The sequence below is a fragment of the Podarcis liolepis genome (genome assembly GCF_965112155.1).
Source record: "Podarcis liolepis genome assembly, chromosome: 4".
NCBI classification, from domain to species: domain Eukaryota; kingdom Metazoa; phylum Chordata; class Lepidosauria; order Squamata; family Lacertidae; genus Podarcis; species Podarcis liolepis.
The window spans coordinates 93,175,732-93,196,966 of NC_139558.1; the positions used below are offsets into that span (position 1 = coordinate 93,175,732).

The 21,235-nt window shown below is 45.4% G+C and overlaps 1 protein-coding gene across 1 annotated transcript in view; it reads left to right on the forward strand.

Annotated features, from left to right (window-relative positions):
- DLG2 (discs large MAGUK scaffold protein 2) overlaps positions 1 to 21,235 on the forward strand; it is a 904,765-nt gene that overhangs the window by 98,048 nt on the left and 785,482 nt on the right. The window contains exon 4 of the mRNA XM_083499674.1: positions 18,389 to 18,537. Coding sequence (XP_083355800.1) covers positions 18,389 to 18,537 — 149 coding nt within the window. The remainder of the gene's footprint in view (positions 1 to 18,388; positions 18,538 to 21,235) is intronic.

A 21,235-nucleotide genomic window follows, 5' to 3' on the forward strand; every position in this document is an offset into this window, starting at 1 on the left:
TGCTTGTTCAACTTAAATCCAGCTACCTGGCCAAACTGTTGTATTATTTCTAAAACCTTTTTCGTACTAGTGTTTGGCTCTTGCAAAGTCAATACTAGGTCATCTGCGAACGCTCTTAACTTATAATGTTTAGCTCCGACCTGCACACCTTTGACCTGCTGGTCATTTCTTATCATATTCAGCAACACCTCCAGAACTGAAATAAAAAGTAATGGGGAAATCGGGCACCCCTGTCGTGTTCCTTTTTCTATCTTAAGTTCCTCAGTCACAACATTGTTTACAATCAGTTTGGCTTTTTGTTCAGAATATATTGCAGCCATACCATTCTCAAAACCCTGACCTACCCCCATCCCATGAAGATTCTTCCTCATAAAACTCCAAGAAATATTGTCAAAGGCTTTCTCCGCATCCACAAAAATCAATACTGCTTTAGTGTTTATATTCACCTCTAGCTTTTCCAAAATATCTATTACATTCCTTACATTGTCTGCTAGATGTCTTTTAGGGAGAAAGCCTGCTTGGTCTTTATGAATCTTCTCCATCAAGACTCTTTTGAATCTTTTTGCCAAAATGTCTGCAAAAATTTTGTAATCCACATTGAGCAGAGATATTGGGCGGTAGTTCTTAAGTTGGGTCTTTTCAGTCTCTGACTTTGGTATGAGTGAAATATATGCCTCTTTCCACGATTCAGGTGCCTTTTTTCCCTCAAGGATCTCATTACAAACTTCTCTTAGTGGTTGAGTCAACCATTCCTTCAGCGATTTGTAGTATCTGGAAGTCAGTCCATCTGGTCCCGGAGATTTGCCCAGTTGCATATTCTGAATGGCAGCCTCTACCTCTTGTTCTGAGATTCTCTGGTTCAAATCCATCTTACTTTGATGAGAGATGTTTTGTAGTCCATATTTTCCGAGGAATTTGTCTATATCTTCTTCATTTTGCGGGCCTTGGGTGTAGAGTTTTTTAAAATAACTTAAAAAGCAATTTCTGATTTCATTGGGTTTGGATATGTTCTTTCCATCCACCTCTAGGCTTGTAACTGTATTTAGTTTCTGCCTTTTCTTCAGTTGCCATGCCAAAAGTTTGCCACATTTATTTGCTGATTCAAAAGTCTTTTGCTTCATTTGCCTTATCTTCCATTCAATCTCTTGGTTCATCAATTCCATATATTGTGTTTGATATAATTTGATCTCTCTTAAAATGTCCTGAGACTTTGGTTTTGTTCTTAATTTCCTCTCTCCTTCCTTTATCATTTCCAGAATCTTCTCTTTTTTCTCATTTTGTTTTTTCCTCTTTATTGAGTTTTGTTGAATCAAAAATCCTCTCATCACCGCTTTACTTGCGTCCCAGATCACTCTTTTCTCCACGTCGGTCCTCAAATTTATTTCAAAATAATCTTTTAGGGTCTTTTGGGCCTTCGTGAGAATCTCCTTATCTCGAAAGAGGGTGTCATTCATTCTCCATCTAAATTGACCAGTTGTTGTGAGTTTCATCTCCATCTTCACGGCGTTATGGTCGGAGCAAGTTTTTGGGCAGATTTCCACTTTCTTAATCTTTGGAGCCATTCCACTAGTAACCCAGATTTGATCGATTCTGGTCCAGGTCATCATTGCTTGGGAGAAAAAGGTTCCCTCTCTCTCCAGAGGATTCCTTGTTCTCCAAATATCTATCAAGTCCATGTTTTCAGTCATTTCGAAAAAAGTCTTAGGGAGTCTCCCTTCTTTGGTGACTGTAAGTCTTTGTGCCTTATCCATATTGGTGGAGACCACGCCATTCATGTCTCCCATAATTATCATATTGTAATCCAGATAGTCCATCAAAGTTTCATGAAGTCTCTTAAAGAAGTCGGATTTGCCTTCATTTGGTGCATAAATTCCAACAACTAAGAATTTTTCTCCTTGTACTTGTATCTCCACAGCCAGATATCTCCCTTGTTCATCTTTAAATATCATTTTTGGAGCCCATTTCTCCTTCACATATATTACAACTCCTCTCTTCTTAACTTTGTCTGATGAAATAAATTCTTGTCCTAGCCTTTTGTTTGAAAGTAATCTCCTGTGGGCTCTGGTTATGTGAGTTTCTTGTAAGCATATCAAGTCCAATTGTTCTCTATTCAATATATGAAATACTTGTCTTCTCTTCAAAGGCCCATTGAGCCCATTACAATTCCAACTAAGGAATTGCAGAGCCATCTTGTTATTTTCCTAAGGCTCCTCCAACAGCTCCAAGTTGTTGCTCTTCTTCTGATGGTGGTGGTTTTTGTCCAAACGAGAGATTCAGGATATCCAGTGCTCTCCTCTGTTCTGCAAGTGCGTCCACAGTCCCCTTCTGTAAGTCCTCCTGGTATCTTGCCAAAAATTTGTCTTTATCTTGAATTGTCTTTATTTTCACTTTCTTTGCCTTGTAGTCGAATGACAGTCCTTGTGGGAACTCCCACCTGAAACGAATAGAATTCTTCTTTAGCAAGAGAACCAAGTCCTTGTAGAAGTTTCTTAAATCCAAAATGTATTTTGGGATGTCTTTAAAGATCTGTACAGCTGAATTTCCAATTTGCAAGGCCTTTTCAAAGTGTAATCCTAGTATTTTGTCTCTTTCCTCCTTGGATCTGAGTGTAATCAGACAATCTCTCGGTGTCTTTCTGTCTTGCTTTTTCCCCAGTCTAAAGGCAGTCGTAATTTTGAATTCGTCTTCCTCAAGGTCCCAGCAATCCGCAAACTCCCGTGTCAAATATTCCACAAGGCTGTCTCTTTCATTCTCCGGAATCAGTCTTAATTTTAAGTTTCTCTCTTTCCTCTGTAACTCCCACAAGGCCAAAGTTGCATCATGCTCATAGACCTTCTTGGCAAGCGGCTCTAATTTCTCCTGTGTCTCTCCAGCAGTGGCTTTGGCCTCTTCGGCAATTTGGCGCGTGGTGGCGTTTTCCTCTACCAATTTATTTATAGATTCTGTATTCTGGTTTAATCTTGCTGATATTTCTGTTAATTTTTGTGTGTTCTCTGAAGTCTGTTTTGTCAAAGACTCCAGAGTTTGGTTTATCTTGAGCAGGGCCTCTGTCACAGCTTCCATAGAAACGGCTGCTCCTTTGTCTTGACCTGTTGTTCCTGCTGATCCGGCTGTTGCGCCTGAGATTGAGCCTCTTTTCTTTGCCTGTTGCAGCTGCAACTGTTGTTGTTGTTGTTGTTGCTTGATCTTGGCTCTTGTGACTATCTCTTCTTGTGGGCCACTCATGTCAAGGTCAATTCCCACGGGATTTATTCTCCCTTGGAAAATTCCACTGTCTTAAGCCGTGCCGAGCTTTACTTTATCCTCTAGAGGGAGCAAATCAAAATGGCCATAGAGCAAAATTTCCAAATACAAAAACAAAGGAGACAGTCCAAGAAGTAAAAAAAGAGGAAATTAACACAGTCAAAGTCAATGTTGCTAAATGCTTATAACTTCAAATTGCCACAGTTGCCCAATTTATACTGTTTCTTCTTATAATATACAGTAGTCAGGCACTGTGGAAACTTTGTATCAAAGTATCGCTTCACAGGAAAAAGTCAGTTCAGTGTACTGAAAAGGCAGACCGTTTCGTACTTTCAAATAGATGAGACAGCAGAGGTTTTTTCCCCCAAATAAATCATGCAGTTATTGGTCAGATTCACCTCCCCTCTGCCCTGCTTGCTAGAGGGGAGATCAAAGGTTTAAATGTCCGGTTTAGCTGATCAAAGAGCGGGTTTAAACGGATGCAGGTTTAGAGCTCCGTTGCTTTCGCTTTCATGCAGTCGGGGGGAGGCAGACTTCCTTTGTTTAAATCTCCCCCGTTTTTAGCCCAATTTTTAAAATTCAAAGAGTCCCGGTTATTTTTCAGCTCTTACTCACGGGGAATCAGTCCAAATTTTCTTTTCAGGAAGGAATCGGCGCTCTCCGCTTATGGCGACGCGGCTTCACTTCGCAGGCTGGGTAGCGACTCTCAGCACCGCGCTCACTCCCGATGTCGATCCGTAGCCTTTAAAAAGGCTCTTTCACGGTACCGGGGGGCGCAAAGGTGCCCACCGAGTCTCCTTGTTCTCAGGCTTCAGCGCCTGGGATTTTAGGGGTCCCCCGCTTGCCGTAGCGGGTAAGACCCGAACTTGCGAAGCAGTCCTTCTCCGGAGCTCGGAGCTAGGACCGCCATTAAGCGCTGGCACCGACCGGAAGTCGGCGATTTTGCACTTCTGACCATACTGACTGCAACCCCTGCAGTTGTGTTTTGCGTCTGATTGTTTCCCGTTAATCAGAGGAGTATTTTGATAGCTGTTGTTAGGCAGAGCAAACAGACCCTTTAGGAGGTGTCAGAGATGCAGGTACGCTAGCACGTCTTCATTATGAAAGCATTTAATTAGTAGGAAATTGAGTTTTCAGGATGCTGTTCCTCATCCCTATTCCGGTGACTGCCAGCCATCAAACAGCATCTCAATAATTTATTAGGGATGATGAATGCACAGTAATTTTCCTTGTGCATCCAAGGTTGCATTTCAAATCTTTCCTTTTAATTTTAAGTAATGAAATGGTTTTAAATTTCTTGACGTGATTAATCTTCATCTCTGGCTGCTGACAGGCCGGCAAACTCATATTAATCTTAGGGCTGGCTTTTTAACCAGGGAAAGGGCAGATTTTATTATTCAAAACAATATTAAACCTATATTTCTGTCAGAATGTGGATCTGTGACAGGGATCCAATTGGGGTCTCTGTGTGTCCCATGACAGTGAAATTTCTGGGTTTAATTTTTTTTAAAATGAGTTGGCTAACATTTTTGGTCAGCATCTATTACCACTAACACTTGTTGACGTTCTATTTCTGGAAGCAGCCTTGTGTGTATGTTGTTGTTGTTAGCAAAAATATTTCTTATTTGAAATTTAGTGCTTATCAGCCAGAAATTCAACAGATTCAGCTCCCCCTTTATTGTCCATATTGGGAAAGCCTTCACCTGTGAAATTTCTGCCTGCTTGTTATTATTTCACCTAGTTTTAGCTATAAGAACTGCATGGAGGAAACCCCAGTTCCCTTCTTTACATCCATTGAGTTGGGAGTGTGGTGACTGTAGTGCAGTCGTACCTTGGATCCCGAACGCCTTGCGAGTCGAACGTTTTGGCTCCCAAACACCGCAAACCTGGAAGTGTTCCAGTCTGTGAACGTTCTTTGGAACCCGAACGTCTGTTTTGACTTCCACGGTGTCAGGAGTGCTTCGCAGGACTAGGGCCTTCCTAAGTTTGTTCTGGAGAGGCAGGCGCGGCCACACAGGTGAGGCTTCTTGCTAACTCACTGCACTTGGTGGCAAGAGCTGGGAAGTGATATAAGGTCAGCATTTCCCTTTGGCTCTTTGCCACAGCAACACATTTCCTGCCTTGCTGTGCGTGGCTTCTTGCTTCCTGATCCTCGGACCTCAGCTTCCTGACTCCCTGCTTCTTGACCCTCGGACCCCTGACTTCTGGACTCTTGTTCCTTCTCCCACCTTGCCATCTTGCCCCCAGTCCCAACGTCCTCAGCTGGGATTTCGATTGCCAGTAGACTGGACCATGACATAAGACTTCCAATTGGCTGCAAGCGCGCCTTGGTTTCCAAACATTTTGGTCCGAGGTACCACTGTAATTTGGAGACATTTCTTCGCAAGAGACATTGGGGTGAGAGTTTGAAGATGAAACCTTAGAGAAAGGCATGAGGGTGTGGAGCCTGGCTGGCTGAGAAGGCAGGCAGCATAAAACGAGAGTTTGCTGTAAGGTAAAGGACCCCTGACAGTTAAGTCCAGTTGTGAACGACTCTGGGGTTGCGGAGCTCATCTCGCTTTACTGGCTGAGGGAGCCGACGTTTGTCCACAGACAGTTTTTCTAGGTCATGTGGCCAGCATGACTAAGCCACTTCTGGTGAACCAGAGCAGCACATGGAAACACCGTTTACCTTCCCGCCGGAGCGGTACCTATTTATCTACTTGCACTTTGACGTGCTTTCGAACTGCTAGGTGGGCAGGAGCAGGGACCGAGCAATGGGAGCTCACCGCGTCGCGGGGATTCGAACCACCAACCTTCTGATCAGCAAGCCCTAGGCTCAGTGGTTTAGACCACAGCACCACCCTGAGTTTGTTGTAACTGCTGCTTAATCAAACCTCCATGATAACTATTGTCTTTGTATATTGAACCCATTGCACCTATTACAGGGTGTCAGAAGTGGAGGCTACAAAGCTTCCAAATATGTTTAGCTTTCCCCTCTGTCTATTATGGGGACTACAGTGGGGGGATTTGGTTTCAAATCTCCGCTCATCCTCAAAACTGACTGGGTAACTTTTGGCCAATCACTGTCCTTCAGCCTAAACTACATCACAGGGAAGTTGCGTACTGCCGTGAGTTCTTTGGAGAAAGAACGCAAGGACAGCCTGCTGGATCAGGTCAGTCGCCCCCTCTTGTCCAGCATCCTGTTCTCACAGTGGCCAACCAGATGCGTACGGGAAGCTCTTTAGGTTGAAATTAGACACATTTTTTTCTGTGAAGAAAGGATAAGAAAGTATATGTATGTGTGCTATAGACACACACATTATGCACCGTTCTGTGTGAAGCACTAGTAACAGTGGCTGGAGCTTTGCAGCTGTTTACACATGATTTAGGGGTGATGCAACTTCCATTTCATGCTCTATTGCTTCTATTCTTCGATGTGTTATGGAAAATTGAGTTTATGGTTGATTAAGCTTCTGGAATAATAGCAATAAAAACGGTAAACACAAAGATCAGATTTTGTTCTGAATAAACTCCCCACCCCACCCCCATCACTTTGAGTGCAGCCTGGGATTTTGTTACCAGCGTTGATATCACTTTTTAGCCACATGGTTATTAACTTGTTGAAGGAGAGTCCACAACCTCTTGTGGGAGACGGTTCCACTGTCAAGCAGCTTTTACTGTCAGAAAGTTCTTCCTGATGTTTAGTTGGAATCTCCTTTCTTGTAACTTGAATCCATCGGTTTAGGTCCTACCCTCCAGAGCAGGAGAAAACGAGCTTGCTATATCTTCCATGTGACAGCCCTTCAAATATTTGAAGATGGCTATCATCATCCCTCCTCTCAGTCTCCTCTTTGCCAGGCTAAACATACCCAGCTCTTTCAACTGTTCCCCGTAAGGCTTGGTTTCCAGACCCTTGATCATCTTGGTCACCCTTCTCTGCACATCTTGTCAAAATCTTTCTTAAATTGTGGTGCCCAGAACTGGACCTTTAAGTTTATAGGCAAGACTAACTTAGGTTCATAAATTTCAGTGGCTCAACGCTGAGGATAACTTAGCTGGATACAGCCCATGGTTTCGATTAGTCCTTGCTCCTTTTATTTAATTTGCACCCAAAAAAATCTTTCTGATCCTCTGTTCAAAGAGACAACAGTCTGATGAAACAGCAAAACACCTGTCCTATAAGTTATGGCCTATAAGCGGGGGGAGTATAGAATGGAATTTCTCCAAGCATGGTCCTCAGAAAAGACCAGTCTTCAACTTTTGTCATGTGGGGAAAATTTCTTCTGCTGCATCCAGGGATGCTGTGAGCATTCTTTAATCTATTAGCATTCTCAATGGTGCACACAAGTCCTAGCACCAGAGGCCCAGGCATCTGCAACAGAGGCCCTTCACAGTGTCAGGAATCTCATCACCACTCAGATCTAATCTGAAAATGCATTTTCCTTTTGGCTGTTTCAAGTTGTAAACCTGTTGCTTTCAGGCTCCCACTCCGGTAAGCAAGGGATCGAGAACCTGGTTGAGTGCACGCCGTACACTAAACACGCATTTAAAGCATGTGACTTCCCCAAAAGAATCTAGGAACTGTAGTTTGTTTTGGGTGCTGGGAGTTGTAGTTCTGTGAGGGGCAAACTACAATTCTTAGGATTCTTTGCGGGGAAGCCATATGCTTTAAATGTGATCTATCTATTTATCTGGGGTGTACTTAAGCCCTGGTAGCCCATGCTAGATTCCATCAACCTCATTTAGCATGTCCAGTGGTCATGGATGATGGGAGTTGTAGTCCAATAGTACAAAATAGTATCTGGCTCACATAGCAAACTTATCCCAAAGGCATTCCACCCATAGTCCCAGAGAAAGTGTAAGCCCAGCCCTTTCTCCACACTCTAAAAGTTTGTTCTTTAAAAACCAGACAACTGCATCCTAAGACTAGCTGAAACTTATGAACACTGTTGTGTACCCAGTGTAGAAGATAAAAAGCATGGCCTTTGCTATTGTTATTGAACCTGGTTTGATCAATGGTGGTCCTTGCTTGTAAAGCTGATAATAATGGGACAGGATCCGACTTTCCCCTTAATATTGTGTGCACTGAGATTGTGGAATGAGAGACAGTGCGGAAGGGCAAAGCTTTATTATTCTGTGCTTTTCATCTTTCCTCCAAAGTTGGTTTGCCCATCCCTTTAATCATCAGTGCTCTCCTCGTCTGACTACCTCCCATTTATCTCTTCTTTGCTGCTACAAAGGTATTAACAATCTCTTTATCTTCCCCATCTCTCATTAGAATGTTTGTGCAATCTCGCGTGGACTGTAGGAAATTGTTTGGCGGCGGTTATTTTATTTTATTTTTCAAGATAAAAATAATAATCAGCTACACATTCTGCTTCGGTGCCGAAATTGTTTTCCTAGTTTGTAGAATCTAATACTTTTGTTTCTGCAGGCTGTTGCAATTCCATTCACTAACTAAAATGATGAGATTTCTACAGAGATCTAAATAAATAAGGCAATCCTACAGACAAAGAGAGATGGGAACATTGTTTTTTTTTTTTTTTTAAAAAACCCCCTCAATGGATTATCCATTTTCTTTAGGTGCCTTTGATTCACACAATGTGGTTTTTTATGTGCACCCCAATCTCTTTGCAATGAGAGACTCCAGGGGCACCAGCACATAATTTGGGTTTGGAAAGGAGGTCACTGGAGATTGTGGTGTCTTTGTGATTTATGGTTATATATACACAGGATGAACGTAAGATGGAAGGGCTCACAGCATGAACACTGCAACAGATCTTGCTTCCCTATTAGGTTTCTAAGGGGGCAATCCTATGACGAGATTCACTGGGATGAGCAGCTTAAGATGCAGTGGATCTTTGGCTCAGCCAGGCTCAGCTGATGTTAACTCCCAAGCCCTACTTCAACCCATCTCAGCTGTGGCTCAATCAGATGAGCCACAGCTGGCTGATCTGAGGTCAGGTTAAGTCACCCTGCAGAGGAATTCCTGGGCTAGTCTAGGCAAAAGAACCTGGCAATACAAGAGAACTGCCCTCTCCCCTTGCCCCTGAGGTGTGAACAGAGTGTGGGGGGTTTGGAAGTTTGCCAGGGGAACTGGGTGTGAGGTGACAAGAAGAGAGAGTGTTGAGCCAAGGTTTTGCTGGGAAGGAGGAGGAAGAGGAAAGACTTGGGCCAGCTGGCTGGGAGAAATTCCCTGGACTCCAGGGCTGTACTGCTGTGGGGTCTAAGCCCCTCTTGAAATGACCATGCTGTATGATCTGGGCTCCCTCCATGCAGACTTGAAGGTGTAAATAGGGGAATGGACCATGTTTCTGAAAGCCACAAAAGCCTCTGTCGTGTCTCGATTCTCCAAAGGACCACAGACCCTGGGTGAGTGCCTGGAACCCCATGGGAACTTGCTGCAGCTCGGCAGAGGGTGGTGGGGGGTGGTGGCACCCAACTTTTGTAACACTTACGTTCTAACTCCATTTTTGGGAGGCAGTAAACCTCTGAATAAAGGGATGCGGGTGGCGCTGTGGGTTAAACCACAGAGCCTAGGACTTGCCGATCAGAAGGTCGGCGGTTTGAATCCCTGCGATGGGGTGAGCTCCCATTGCTCGGTCCCAGCTCCTGCCAACCTAGCAGTTCGAAAGCACGTCAAAGTGCAAGTAGATAAATAGGTACCACTCTGGCGGGAAGGTAAACAGTGTTTCTGTGTGCTGCTCTGGTTCGCCAGAAGCGGCTTAGTCATGCTGGCCACATGACCCGGAAGCTGTAGGCTGGCTCCCTCGGCCAATAAAGCGAGATGAGTGCTGCAACCCCAGAGTTGAACACAACTAGACCTAATAGTCAGGGATTCCTTTACCTTTACCTTGGACCTCTGAATACCATTGCAAGAGAGAAGAGTGCTGCTGTGCTGAGGTTCTGCTTGTGGGCTTCTGAAATATACTCGGAGTCAAGAGTGGATTTCATGCTCTTTATTCAGCTCATAGTGGTGAGGAGGAATGGAAGTTCCCCCAGAATGTCTGCTTTATATACATTATTTACACAACGGGCCCCACGTGATTGGCTAATTCCAGGATTCTCCTGTAGGCCAATCAGGTTGTGGATTCACTTCCACCTGGAGCTGGATTGGGTGGCTCCTGCAGACCAACCATACTGGTGCATTGTTCTAGGACCAATCAGACTGCTGCATTTTGGATCCTATTCAACTCAGTACATAACACCTTCCTATGGTCATCTGGTGGACCACTGTTAAAACAGATCTGGGCTAGATGGACCTTTGGTCGGATCAGAGGTCTCTTGCGCTCATGAGGGCTATGTATGACAACCTACATATGCTGTATGCATCTGAATACCACGTGCTAGAGAGCAGAAGTGGAAACAGTGTTATTGCGCTCAGGTCAGGCATATGGCTGGGCCACTGGGTCAGATCCTGGAGAGCCAGTGTGGTGTAGTGGTTAAGAGTTGTAGTCACATAATCTGGGTAACCGGGTTCGCTTCCCCGCTCCTCCACATGCAGCTGCTGGGTGACCTTGGGCTAGTCACACTTCTCTGAAGTCTCTCAGCCCCACTCACCTCACAGAGTGTTTGTTATGGGGGAGGAAGGGAAAGGAGAATGTTAGCCACTTTGAGACTCCTTAAAGGGAGTGAAAGGCGGGATATCAAATCCAAACTCTTCTTCTTCTTCTTCTTATGTCCCTAGCAAATAGGGACAGTTGCCGTGTATGGTGCATATTTCATTTCATTTCATTTCGCTTTTAATTTGCGTACCGCCTTTCTCTATTACTATACACAAGACAGTTAACAAGCTGAAGAAACAACAAAATAGGCAGCAAAGATCAAAGAACAATCTGACAAGAAAGTCATAATATAAACATGATATTAAAACAAGTTATATCAAATAAAGCAATATTCAATAATCCATTAGAATATAATAGTAAACAGTAAAATTAAATATCAGCAAATAATAAACAGTTTACACTTTACAATTCCAGTAAAGAATAACTAAACTATAATCAATGAAAATAACGGCAAGTCACAATGCATAAAATACCACAAAACATACAAAACCATGTAAAAGGATCAAACGGAGAAACAAGGACACACAAATTATAATATTTAAAAATAAAAATAAAAATCCCTGAATTCTTTTCTCTCTTCCCAGCTGGTTTTGCTATTCTCAAAGGCATGGTCTGGGAAAGGTTCCTACTACATATGGACAGGTGGAAAAAGCCATTGCCTGATGGCCAGCACAAAGTCTCTATCTCCTCACCATGTCCTATATGATTGCAGAAAATGCAGTGAAAAATGGAGCTCAGTTTATTTTAGGAGGACAAGGAGGGGGAAGTGCTGGGGAGAGAGTAGCCTATATATAATGAAAACTATGCTTGAGAACACCTGCTGTTCGTAGCCTAGATGAGGCCGTTGCTAGTGGCCCCAGCCTGGGATCCTTCAGCAAGAAATCACGCCAAAGAAAACCTCCTTTCTTTGACAAGCTTTCGTGGATCGGGGAGGGGAAGCGATTGACACGATGCATCTCAGCTTCAGCAATGTTCTTGACAGCTCCAGATGATGTTCTTCTAACTAAGCCAGAGCAATGTGGGCTGGAAGGGACAACGGTAAGATACGTCTGTGCTTGGAAGTCTTCACGTGTGGAGCAATTACTGATGGCTTGCTGTCAAATGGGGGCCCGATTTTTCTCGGTGGAAGGTTTGCAGCCGTGATTTTCAGCACAGCCGTATTTCAGCAGGAACTCACTGGCAGCGGCATTGCGTAAGCAAACAGCGTCCAGGGGGGTCACGCGCACCAGGGAGCTGGCTGTGGCACCCCAGCCCTCGCCGCCAACCTCGCTGGAGCAACCTCATGTCGGAACCAAGAAGGGGCATTCTGGGGCTCCTCGTGGTGAGCGTTGGTGCCTCAGATACCAGGAAAGGAGTGTGGGGCTTTGCCGGGGTGGGGGTGCCTGCGTAGGGGTGCCTGCTTCACCCCCCCTCAAAAAACTGTCCCCGGGGCCACGGCCCCTCTGGTACTAGAACTCAGTTCTGGCACCTTTCAGGTGGGTGCCACTGCCATTACAGTGGTACCTCGGGTTACATACGCTTCAGGTTACATACGCTTCAAGTTACAGACTCCGCTAACCTAGAAATAGTACCTCGGGTTAAGAACTTTGCTTCAGGATGAGAACAGAAATCGGGCTCCGGCGGCACGGCAGCAGTGGGAGGCCCCATTATCTAAAGTGGTGCTTCAGGTTAAGAACAGTTTCAGGTTAAGAACGGACCTCCAGAACGAATTAAGTACTTAACCCGAGGTACCACTGTATAAGAGAACGAGGGAGGCATTCGTAGAGAGTTCAGGCACCTCTTTTTCTAGAAAAACAGCACTGGCTATATATATTGAAAACAAACTCCTATCACAGTTTACAAGGTTGTTGTGGTGAACTTTGTATGCTGAGTTTTTTTTGGAGAAAAAGCAGGCTATAGATGTAAAAAAAGTTTGGGTTGTTTTTTTTTTGGAAAAATCAAATATGTTGGATGTGGGAGTGATCAGGCACAGGGCTGGATATATCAAGCTTCCTCCTAAAATGGTGTAATCAAGCCAGTAAAAAGCAATATAATAATAATAATAATAATAATAATAATAATAATAATAATAATAATAATAATAATAATAATAATTTATTTATACCCCGCCCATCTGGCCGGGTTTCCCCAGCCACTCTGGGCGGCTTCCAACAAATATTAAAAGTACATTAAAATATCAGTCTTTAAAAACTTCCCTAAACAGGGAAGCTATAGAGTTCAATCCCTTTCCCCACTTTACATGTAGACCAGGTATTTCAGACTACATCGCCAATCAGCCCCAGCCAGCGCTTGCTTGCCTTATCCAATATTTCACAACCAAATTCTTGATAAGACTCAGCACGCCAGACCAGGTTTTGTCACAGCAGGCAGAAGTCGGTTGACTGATTAATTCTCCAATTCAAAGCAAATTAATTACCTAAGCACATTAATCAGTGCTGCAGCTCTAACACTAGTGAAGCTTAACCTTCTACAAAAGTAGAAGAACTGCAGAATAGAGAGGGTGTTTTGTTGGTGGGGATGGGGAAGGATAGCTTAGATTGCTCCTGTCTTTGGAGTATCAAGGTTTGTTTTCTTAAGATGCTCTAATTAAGTCTATTTTGGATACTATCCTGAAGACAAAGCTAATATGCAAAGCTAATTAACCTTGGCTGCCATCCAGGATTATTAATAATCCACTTGTATGTAGGGTCCTGAGCCTGTTCGACACAGCAGATAATTTCTTGATGCCCATCTGGCCAGAGAGCTGGGTTTTGTTTTGTTTTTTTTATCCTGGCACAAATTCCTATCCCAGGCTGTTCCAAATGCCTGGGCAGGTGAAGGTATAAGTGTTGATCTTGCATCTGAGAGAAATAAAATGGATCCTAGTTGTACACTGTGCTGTTGGTCCACCTGCTACTTCATTTGTTACCTCTGTTTGCTTGAGAGCATTCAGATATGTAGGAAATCTAGGCATCATTTAAAGGCCACATTCGCACCATACACTGAAAACACTATGATACCACATTAAACAGTCATGGCTTCCCCCCTCAAATATTCTGGGAGTTGAGTTACTAAGAGACCAGGGATTGAACACAGAAACTTATGTATGCCAAGCAGATGCTCTACCTCTGAGCTACAGTCTTTCCCATAATTCAGAGGTTTTCAACCCTTTTGAGTCCACGGCTCCCTTGACTTACTACATTCTTTCTTTAGCACCCCTGTGGGGCTCAGGAACCCAGTTATGTCACCCCTTGCCTGCCGAGCTGGTAGCCTCTCACCCTTTTTCGAACACCGTCCCTTGTGGAGAAGAAGAGGAGGAGTTTGGATTTGATATCCCGCTTTATCACTACCCGAAGGAGTCTCAAAGCGGCTAACAATCTCCTTCCCCTTCCTCCCCCACAACAAACACTCTGTGAGGTGAGTGGGGCTGAGAGACTTCAAGGAACTGTAACTAGCCCAAGGTCACCCAGCAGCTGCATGTGGAGGAGCAGGGAATTGAGCCTGGTTCACCAGATTACGAGTCCACCGCTCTTAATCACTACGATGTTAGTTTCTGTTCCTAGCACTGTGCAGCTGCTTGAAGTCACAGGACTCTGTTTACATTCCAGAGACCTTCCAGTCTCACGGGAAAGGAGACGGGATGTGACGTCAGTGGTTTCCTGTTTCCTTTGTTCCTTTGGTTCGGTGGCTCTCTGCTTTCATAGAGAGAGGATGTGTTTTTTGTCTGCGTAGTTAGGATAATAAAACTCTTTGCAATGTAGCCCAAACCTCTCGTCTCTTTCCTGTGCTGGAAACTCTGCTGAATGGAACGTGCCTTGGAGCCTTATCAAAGGCTCAGGTCGTTAAACATGTCGGGAGGTGATTCCGAAGGACTCTGGGGAAGAAAATGAGCTTTATCAGCTTGGCCGAGCGGAGATCCTGACATACACCACACTGGCTCTCTCCCAGCCTCCTCTCTTCTCCCCTCTCCTTGGGAGTCCTCTGGGCAGCCGCAGCCGCTGCCCCTGGTCTCTGAGCCACATACCTCCTGCCCCAAAGAGAGGTGCCTCTTCAAACTGCCCCATAGGGGCCTGGGAAGAGGATGCCCCCAGCCTTAGCAGCCTGAGGGAAACTGGCCAAAGCTGAACATGAGGCCAGCATCTTACCTTGGGAGGCAGCAGGGGCAGCAGCGGGTACTGCCAGGCCTGCATGGTGGAAAGGCTCCCCTTCAGCACCGGGCATGCAACTCCCAGGCCGGCCTTGCACATATCAAGCACAAGAAGGGCCAGTGCAGAACCTGCCTGCCTGGCCTCCCACTATCCATTCCCAACAGAAAGGGCTGGCAGATTTGCTGGCCACTTGCTTGCTTACTCCAAGGCTATCTCAGCTCTGGGTAACCAGCACCCTCTGGTCAGCCCCAGAGGCATCATTCAAGGGGCTTGAAAGCCAGGGCTGCTGCAACAAACAGCTGCACAAGCCTTTGGGAGGCAGAGACACAAGAGGGCATCAGAGGAGGGAGGGAAGGAAAGAGGGACAGAGGCCAGTGTTTAACCACTGCCATAAACGAAAGTATAGGAGCTTTGGAAGCTGCCTTACACTGAATCGGACCATTGGTCCATCTAGCTCCATATTGTCTACACTGGCTGGCAGTGGCTTTCCCTGTTTGGAGGCAGTAGAAGTATAGGAGCTTTACAAGCTGCCTTACACTGAATCGGACCATTGGTCCATCTAGCTCCATATTGTCTACACTGGCTGGCAGTGGCTTTCCCTGTTTGGAGGCAGTAGTCTCTCCCAGCCCTACCTGGAGATGCTGGGGACTGAACCTGAGACCTTCTTCATGCAAAGCAAGTGCTCTTCCACTAAGCTATGGACTTTTTGGCTGTGACCAGGTAAGCACTTTGCTCAGGGAGCCCTCAAATCCGCAGCTATCTCCTTGGATGCTAACCTTATTTCCCCGGGCCACTGCTTAACAGTCACAACCGAGTCTTACTCTCCACTCCATCGCCTGCAGTGCCATCAACCAATTTCAGGGCAAAATGGTTCCTTGGGATGCTTCTCCGAAAAGTCCCGAATGTCGACATGTCTGACTTGGTACATTTCACCTTGCTATTCCTTTTTTGACGGACATTAACATGCTGCAGCTGCAGCGCCTGTAGTCAATAGTCACAGGGGCCAGTTCTTTCCTTTCCTCGCTTCTGCAGGGCATCCTTACCTTGACCTCACTACATCCCAGTTCAGTTTGTGTTTTACTTAACCGGCTCCAAAATTAACAAGCCTCCTGCAAAACTGTACATCCTGTGCTGTGCAAAGCAGAAGTAGGAACAGTGACAAAGTCCTTTGGAATCTTTGTTTTGCAATTATGTTTTCAACATTTTTTTATCAAATACAATCAAAACAAAATTTTGTCTTTTCTATTATGTTTGCCAATTTCCCACCCCTTTACCCACGGAGTTTTTTTCTCCCCTTCTGCTGCACCCTACCTTCTATCTATCAAATCATAACCACAATACTATAACCCATGGGTAGGCAAACTAAGGCCAGGGGGCTGGATCTGGCCCAATCACTGAGAGCCAGTGTGGTGTAGTGCTTAAGAGCGATAGACTCGTAATCTGGTGAACCAGGTTCGCTTCCCTGCTCCTCCACATGCAGCTGCTGGGTGACCTTGGGCCAGTCACACTTCTCTGAAGTCTCTCAGCCCCACTCACCTCACAGAGTGTTTGTTGTGGGGGAGGAAGGGAAAGGAGATTGTTAGCTGCTTTGAGACTCCTTAGGGTAGTGATAAAGCAGGATATCAAATCTGAACAACAACAACTCCTCCTCCTCCTCCTCCTCTTCTTCTTCTTCTTCTTCTTCTTCTTCTTCTTCTTCTTCTTCTTCTTCTTCTTCTTCTTCTAAATCTGGCCCGTGGACGGTCCAGGAATCAGCGTGTTTTTACATGGGTAGAATGTGTCCTTTTATTTAAAATGCATCTCTGGGTTATTTGTCGGGCATAGGAATTCGTTCATTCCCCCCCAAAAAATATAGTCCGGCCCCCCCACAAGGTCTGAGGGACAGTGGACCGGTCCCCTGCTGAAAAAGTTTGCTGACCCCTGCTATAATCCAATTACTTCTGTTGCTCAAATCCTGCTCGCGAGTTCATGCATTTCTTTAAATATTCCCCCCAAAAGGCATCCATTCTTTCTTAAAACACGCATCATTAGATTCTCTTAATTTTGCCCATTCTGCACGGTCCATTTCTTACTGATCCATTCTTCTTTTGTTGGAAAAATGTCCTCTGGAATCTATTGTGATGTAGTAGTTAAGCAATGAGTGGGGCACCTCCATTCTCTCTGCATTTGTCCTCCTGGAATGAGGTTCCTCAGTGATGCCCCTCCAGATGATACTGGATTCCCAAATCGTATCAGTCCCAGCCAGCATGGCTATTGGACAAGGATGGTGGGAGTTGTACTGGAATACAGGTTGCAACAAGAAACACCTGAAATGGTCTGATTTAACCTACCACTGCTTGGTGATAAAATTTCACGAAATAATTTATTACCCTCTGGGGTCATCTGCCCCAATATCTATATACATATTACAGTCAGACAATAAAGGGGTACTGCATGTGTCACGTTTAAAGAAAGACATCTTACAAATCAGTTCAAATGAGTTGGACTGATGTTTGCCCATCGCCTGTGCAAATATTTGATACCCTTAATATTTGAAGTCATTCCTTTTTTTTTAATACAAAGGATCTAATGAAAGGTTTATTAGATTAGAAAAGTGTAAGCTCTATGATTCACTCTTTTTTCCTACCTTAATTGTGTTTTTAGATTTTTTGCTATTCTGCCATCTGATAGGGAATGGTTATTAATGGATAAACTAACCGAACTCACATGCAAAGGAGAGAAGGTAGATTGCTTTGTTGAGAGATTGACTTGTTTTGTTGATTATTGGAATGAACGATATGGAAATGCAAGGCTTGATTGGCAGGGTAGAAGGCAGGGAAGCCATCAGTAGGTGGACGAAAGGCCGCTAACTCTAGTTTTGACTTGATCCTTCTACAAGGGCAACACTGAGACTAAGGAGGGGGCTGAGGGCTAAGAGCCAGGGCTACCCCCTGGACTGGTTGTGGGTAAGAAGGCAGACTGAGGTCAGTAGGGTGGTGCCTCGTTTGCCCTAGCCGAGCAACCACCTGGGCTGATTATGTAAAAAATGCAACTTCTAATTCCCTTAGGACTGCATGCATCCAAAATTGGCAATGGTTAGGAAAATGGGGGGTGGGGGGTGGGGGAGGCAGAAGGAAATATTGTCTTGTTTTGTAATATACTTGCAAGGAGTCTCTTCCAGCGAAAATGTTTACTCTCAGTATCATTCAGTAGTGATTAGCTTTGCATTATTCATATATTCATGTAATATTCATGATTAATACAATATTTTAAAAGGGAAATGGTTCTTTAAAAAGTCTCAGCATCCTAGAACAGTAAATTATGTGTCAGCACCTCTCTGCTGAAAAGGAGCCAGAAATGAATTCCCAAATACAACAGGTGCAGATTTGTTTGTCGGTTTTCGGTAAACAACCCGTAACCTCTCTATCTGGCATATCAAATGCCGCCAGGTATTTTAATAAAAAGATTATATTATTTCTTGTTCACCAACAGACATTCAGGAGTTTTATGAAGTGACGCTGCTAAACTCCCAGAAAAGTTGCCAGGAGAAAATAGAAGAGGCAAACCAAGTTGCTGAGAAATGGGAGAAGAAGACACAATCTCTGGCAACAGACGACGAAAGTCAGCTCCAAGCCCGAGAGGTAAGGTAAAGGTAAAGGGTAAAGGGACCCCTGACCATTAGGTACAGTCGTGGCCGGCTCTGGGTTTGTGGCGCTCATCTCGCTTTATTGGCCGAGGGAGCCAGCGTACAGCTTCCGGGTCATGTGGCCAGCATGACTAAGCCGCTTTTGGCGAACCAGAGCAGCGCACGGAAATGCCGTTTACCTTCCCGCCGGAGCGGTACCTATTTATCTACTTGCACTTTGAGGTGCTTTCAAACTGCTAGGTTGGCAGGAGCAGAGACCGAGCAACGGGAGCTCACCCCGTCACGGGGATTCGAACCGCTGACCTTCTGATCGGCAAGTCCTAGGCTCTGGTTTAACCCACAGTGCCACCCGCTTCCCACACTGCGTACAGTGCTTTAATTAATGGCTCGATCACACAGTGCATCAATAAACAGAACTGGTCCAGGACTTGGAAACACGTGTCACACTGAGCAGTGATACAGTTGTGGACAGCAGCAAGGTTTGGACCTGTATGGGTGCGCTAGCAGAGCACCCTGCTGCAGGAAGTGTACAGCCCCAACCTCATGTCATGGCTGGACACAGAGGAATGGTGGGAGGCACCAGGTGGGGAACCCTCAAGGGAAGAAGGCTCAGAGCCTGGGGAGTTGTGGTGGGACAGTGATGAGTGGTCACAGGAAGAAGACTGGGAGGAAGCGGTGTCTGAAGCTGAAGGGGTAACAGGTCTTAGTGAGCAGGGAGAGTCTGTGGCAGAAAGAAGTCTGGAATCAGAAGTGGAAGCAGGCCAAGAGGCAGAGAAGAGTAATGGGTGTCTCCCGCTCTTGCTGCGACAAGCTCCGCTCCTTCCTGGTCTCCCAGGATCATAAGAGGTATGAAGAGGGAGGAGCACAGACAGGTGCATCAGCTAGTCTCAGATTGCTTGGGTGGGACACAGGGAGGAAGAGATTCAGGCAGCTGTGGGAAGACCTTCAGGCTCTACAGCTGTTTCATAGTGGCAAAACCTACCAAGAGGAGTTGCTGTGCCCATTAGGCCTGAAACTCTTGAGCTAACCTGGTTCCTTTTCAGAAAGAGTTCACTAACTCCAAATAATTTATTACTGACACCTGCTCCTTGCTCCTCCTCCTTCTTTGGCGATTGATTGTCTTCCATAAACATGGTTTTAACAATGAGTCCGTAAGTGATTGTGGAGGCCAATTCTGGATCCACACGTCCTTCAACAGTGGGGACATTGGTTTCTGGGCGGCAGTTGATCACGGTGAGGATTTGCCAAGAGGGCCTTCCTCTTAGCACGTTTCTCCCTTGTATCCTGAGTTCGAGTGTCTTCAAAGCCCATGACACCTTTGGTAAAGGCTGTTCTCCAATTGGAGCGCACGCAGGCAAGTGTTTCCCAATTGTTGATGTTTATACTACATTTTTAAAGATTCGCCTTGAGAGAGTCTTTAAACCTCTTTTGTTGATCACCAGCATTACACTTTCCATTTTTATGTTTGGAATAGTGTAGTTGCTTTGGAAGACGATAATCAGGCTTCCGCACAACATGACCAGTGCAACGAAGTTGATGTTGACGAATCATTGCTCCTTACACCTTACCACCTCCCTGCCCAACTCCAGCCCCGCACTAGTAAGCTGCGGTGATGCTGGTGCCCTGAGGGTGGCTTTGCCCTGCACTAGTAAGCTGCTGTTGCCAGGGAGAAGAGTGCTGCACACCCAAAGCAGCTCACTGCCTGGGTGGGGCAGAGCTGCTTTCTTAGCATCCCAGCAGGCAGGTTGCTGTTGCTTACTGGGAGAGAGGCGGGGAGGGTTGGGTTGGCAGGGACGTAGATATGCTGACAGGAGTGCTGCTGAGGAGGCTTAGCTGGCCAGATAGTTAAGGCCAGTAAGTCCAGTTAAATATTCGGCATTTGTATGGGCTTCTCCAGTGTCCTCAAAGAACTTCACATGAGCCATTGTAATAATCCTTACAACGAACGCCTAGGAAGCCACTGCAGATCTGCAGCTAGGCCGGCAGCGGTTCTCAACCTGTGGGTCCCCAGATGTTGTTGGACTACAACTCCCATCATCCCTGACCACTGATCATGCTGGCTAGGAATGATGGGAGTTGTAGTCCAACAACATCTGGGGACCCACAGGTTGAGAAACACTGAGCTAGGGTGTCATGTATTCCTGGCAGCCTCCTGTGTGCAAGAGCTAGGTTGTTGCATTCTGCACCATCTGCACCACCAAGCAAACAACGAAGCCAGTCATATGGGAGTCACTTAGCATTGAGGCTGCAAAGGCATGAATGATATGGTTGCTCCCTTGGGGTGCACACTTCGACAATGGCTGGCCCCAGCTGTTACAGTGTGCATCATTTGAGGAGAGCCCTCCTAAATAACAGAGGTTTAGGAACAGCCTGCGCCTGACAGTGACCTCTTTTTATTATTTATTTTAGCTATTCCATAAAATGTATACAGTGCACCGCTTGACCTCAAACCCATTCACGAAACAATGACATCAGGAAAAATGCACAACCGTACTCTGAAACATACAAAAGTCAAAATACTAAAACAGATTAAAGTTACCTCAGCCTTCTAAGCATCTGGATAGGCTTGTCTAAACAAGGATGTTTTTAGCAGGCACCGAAAAGGGTTCAGCGAATTGGGCCTGTGAGCTAGATGCGCGCCAGACAACACACAGCATACAACACACCCAACGCACACCTAAAGCCCATGATTT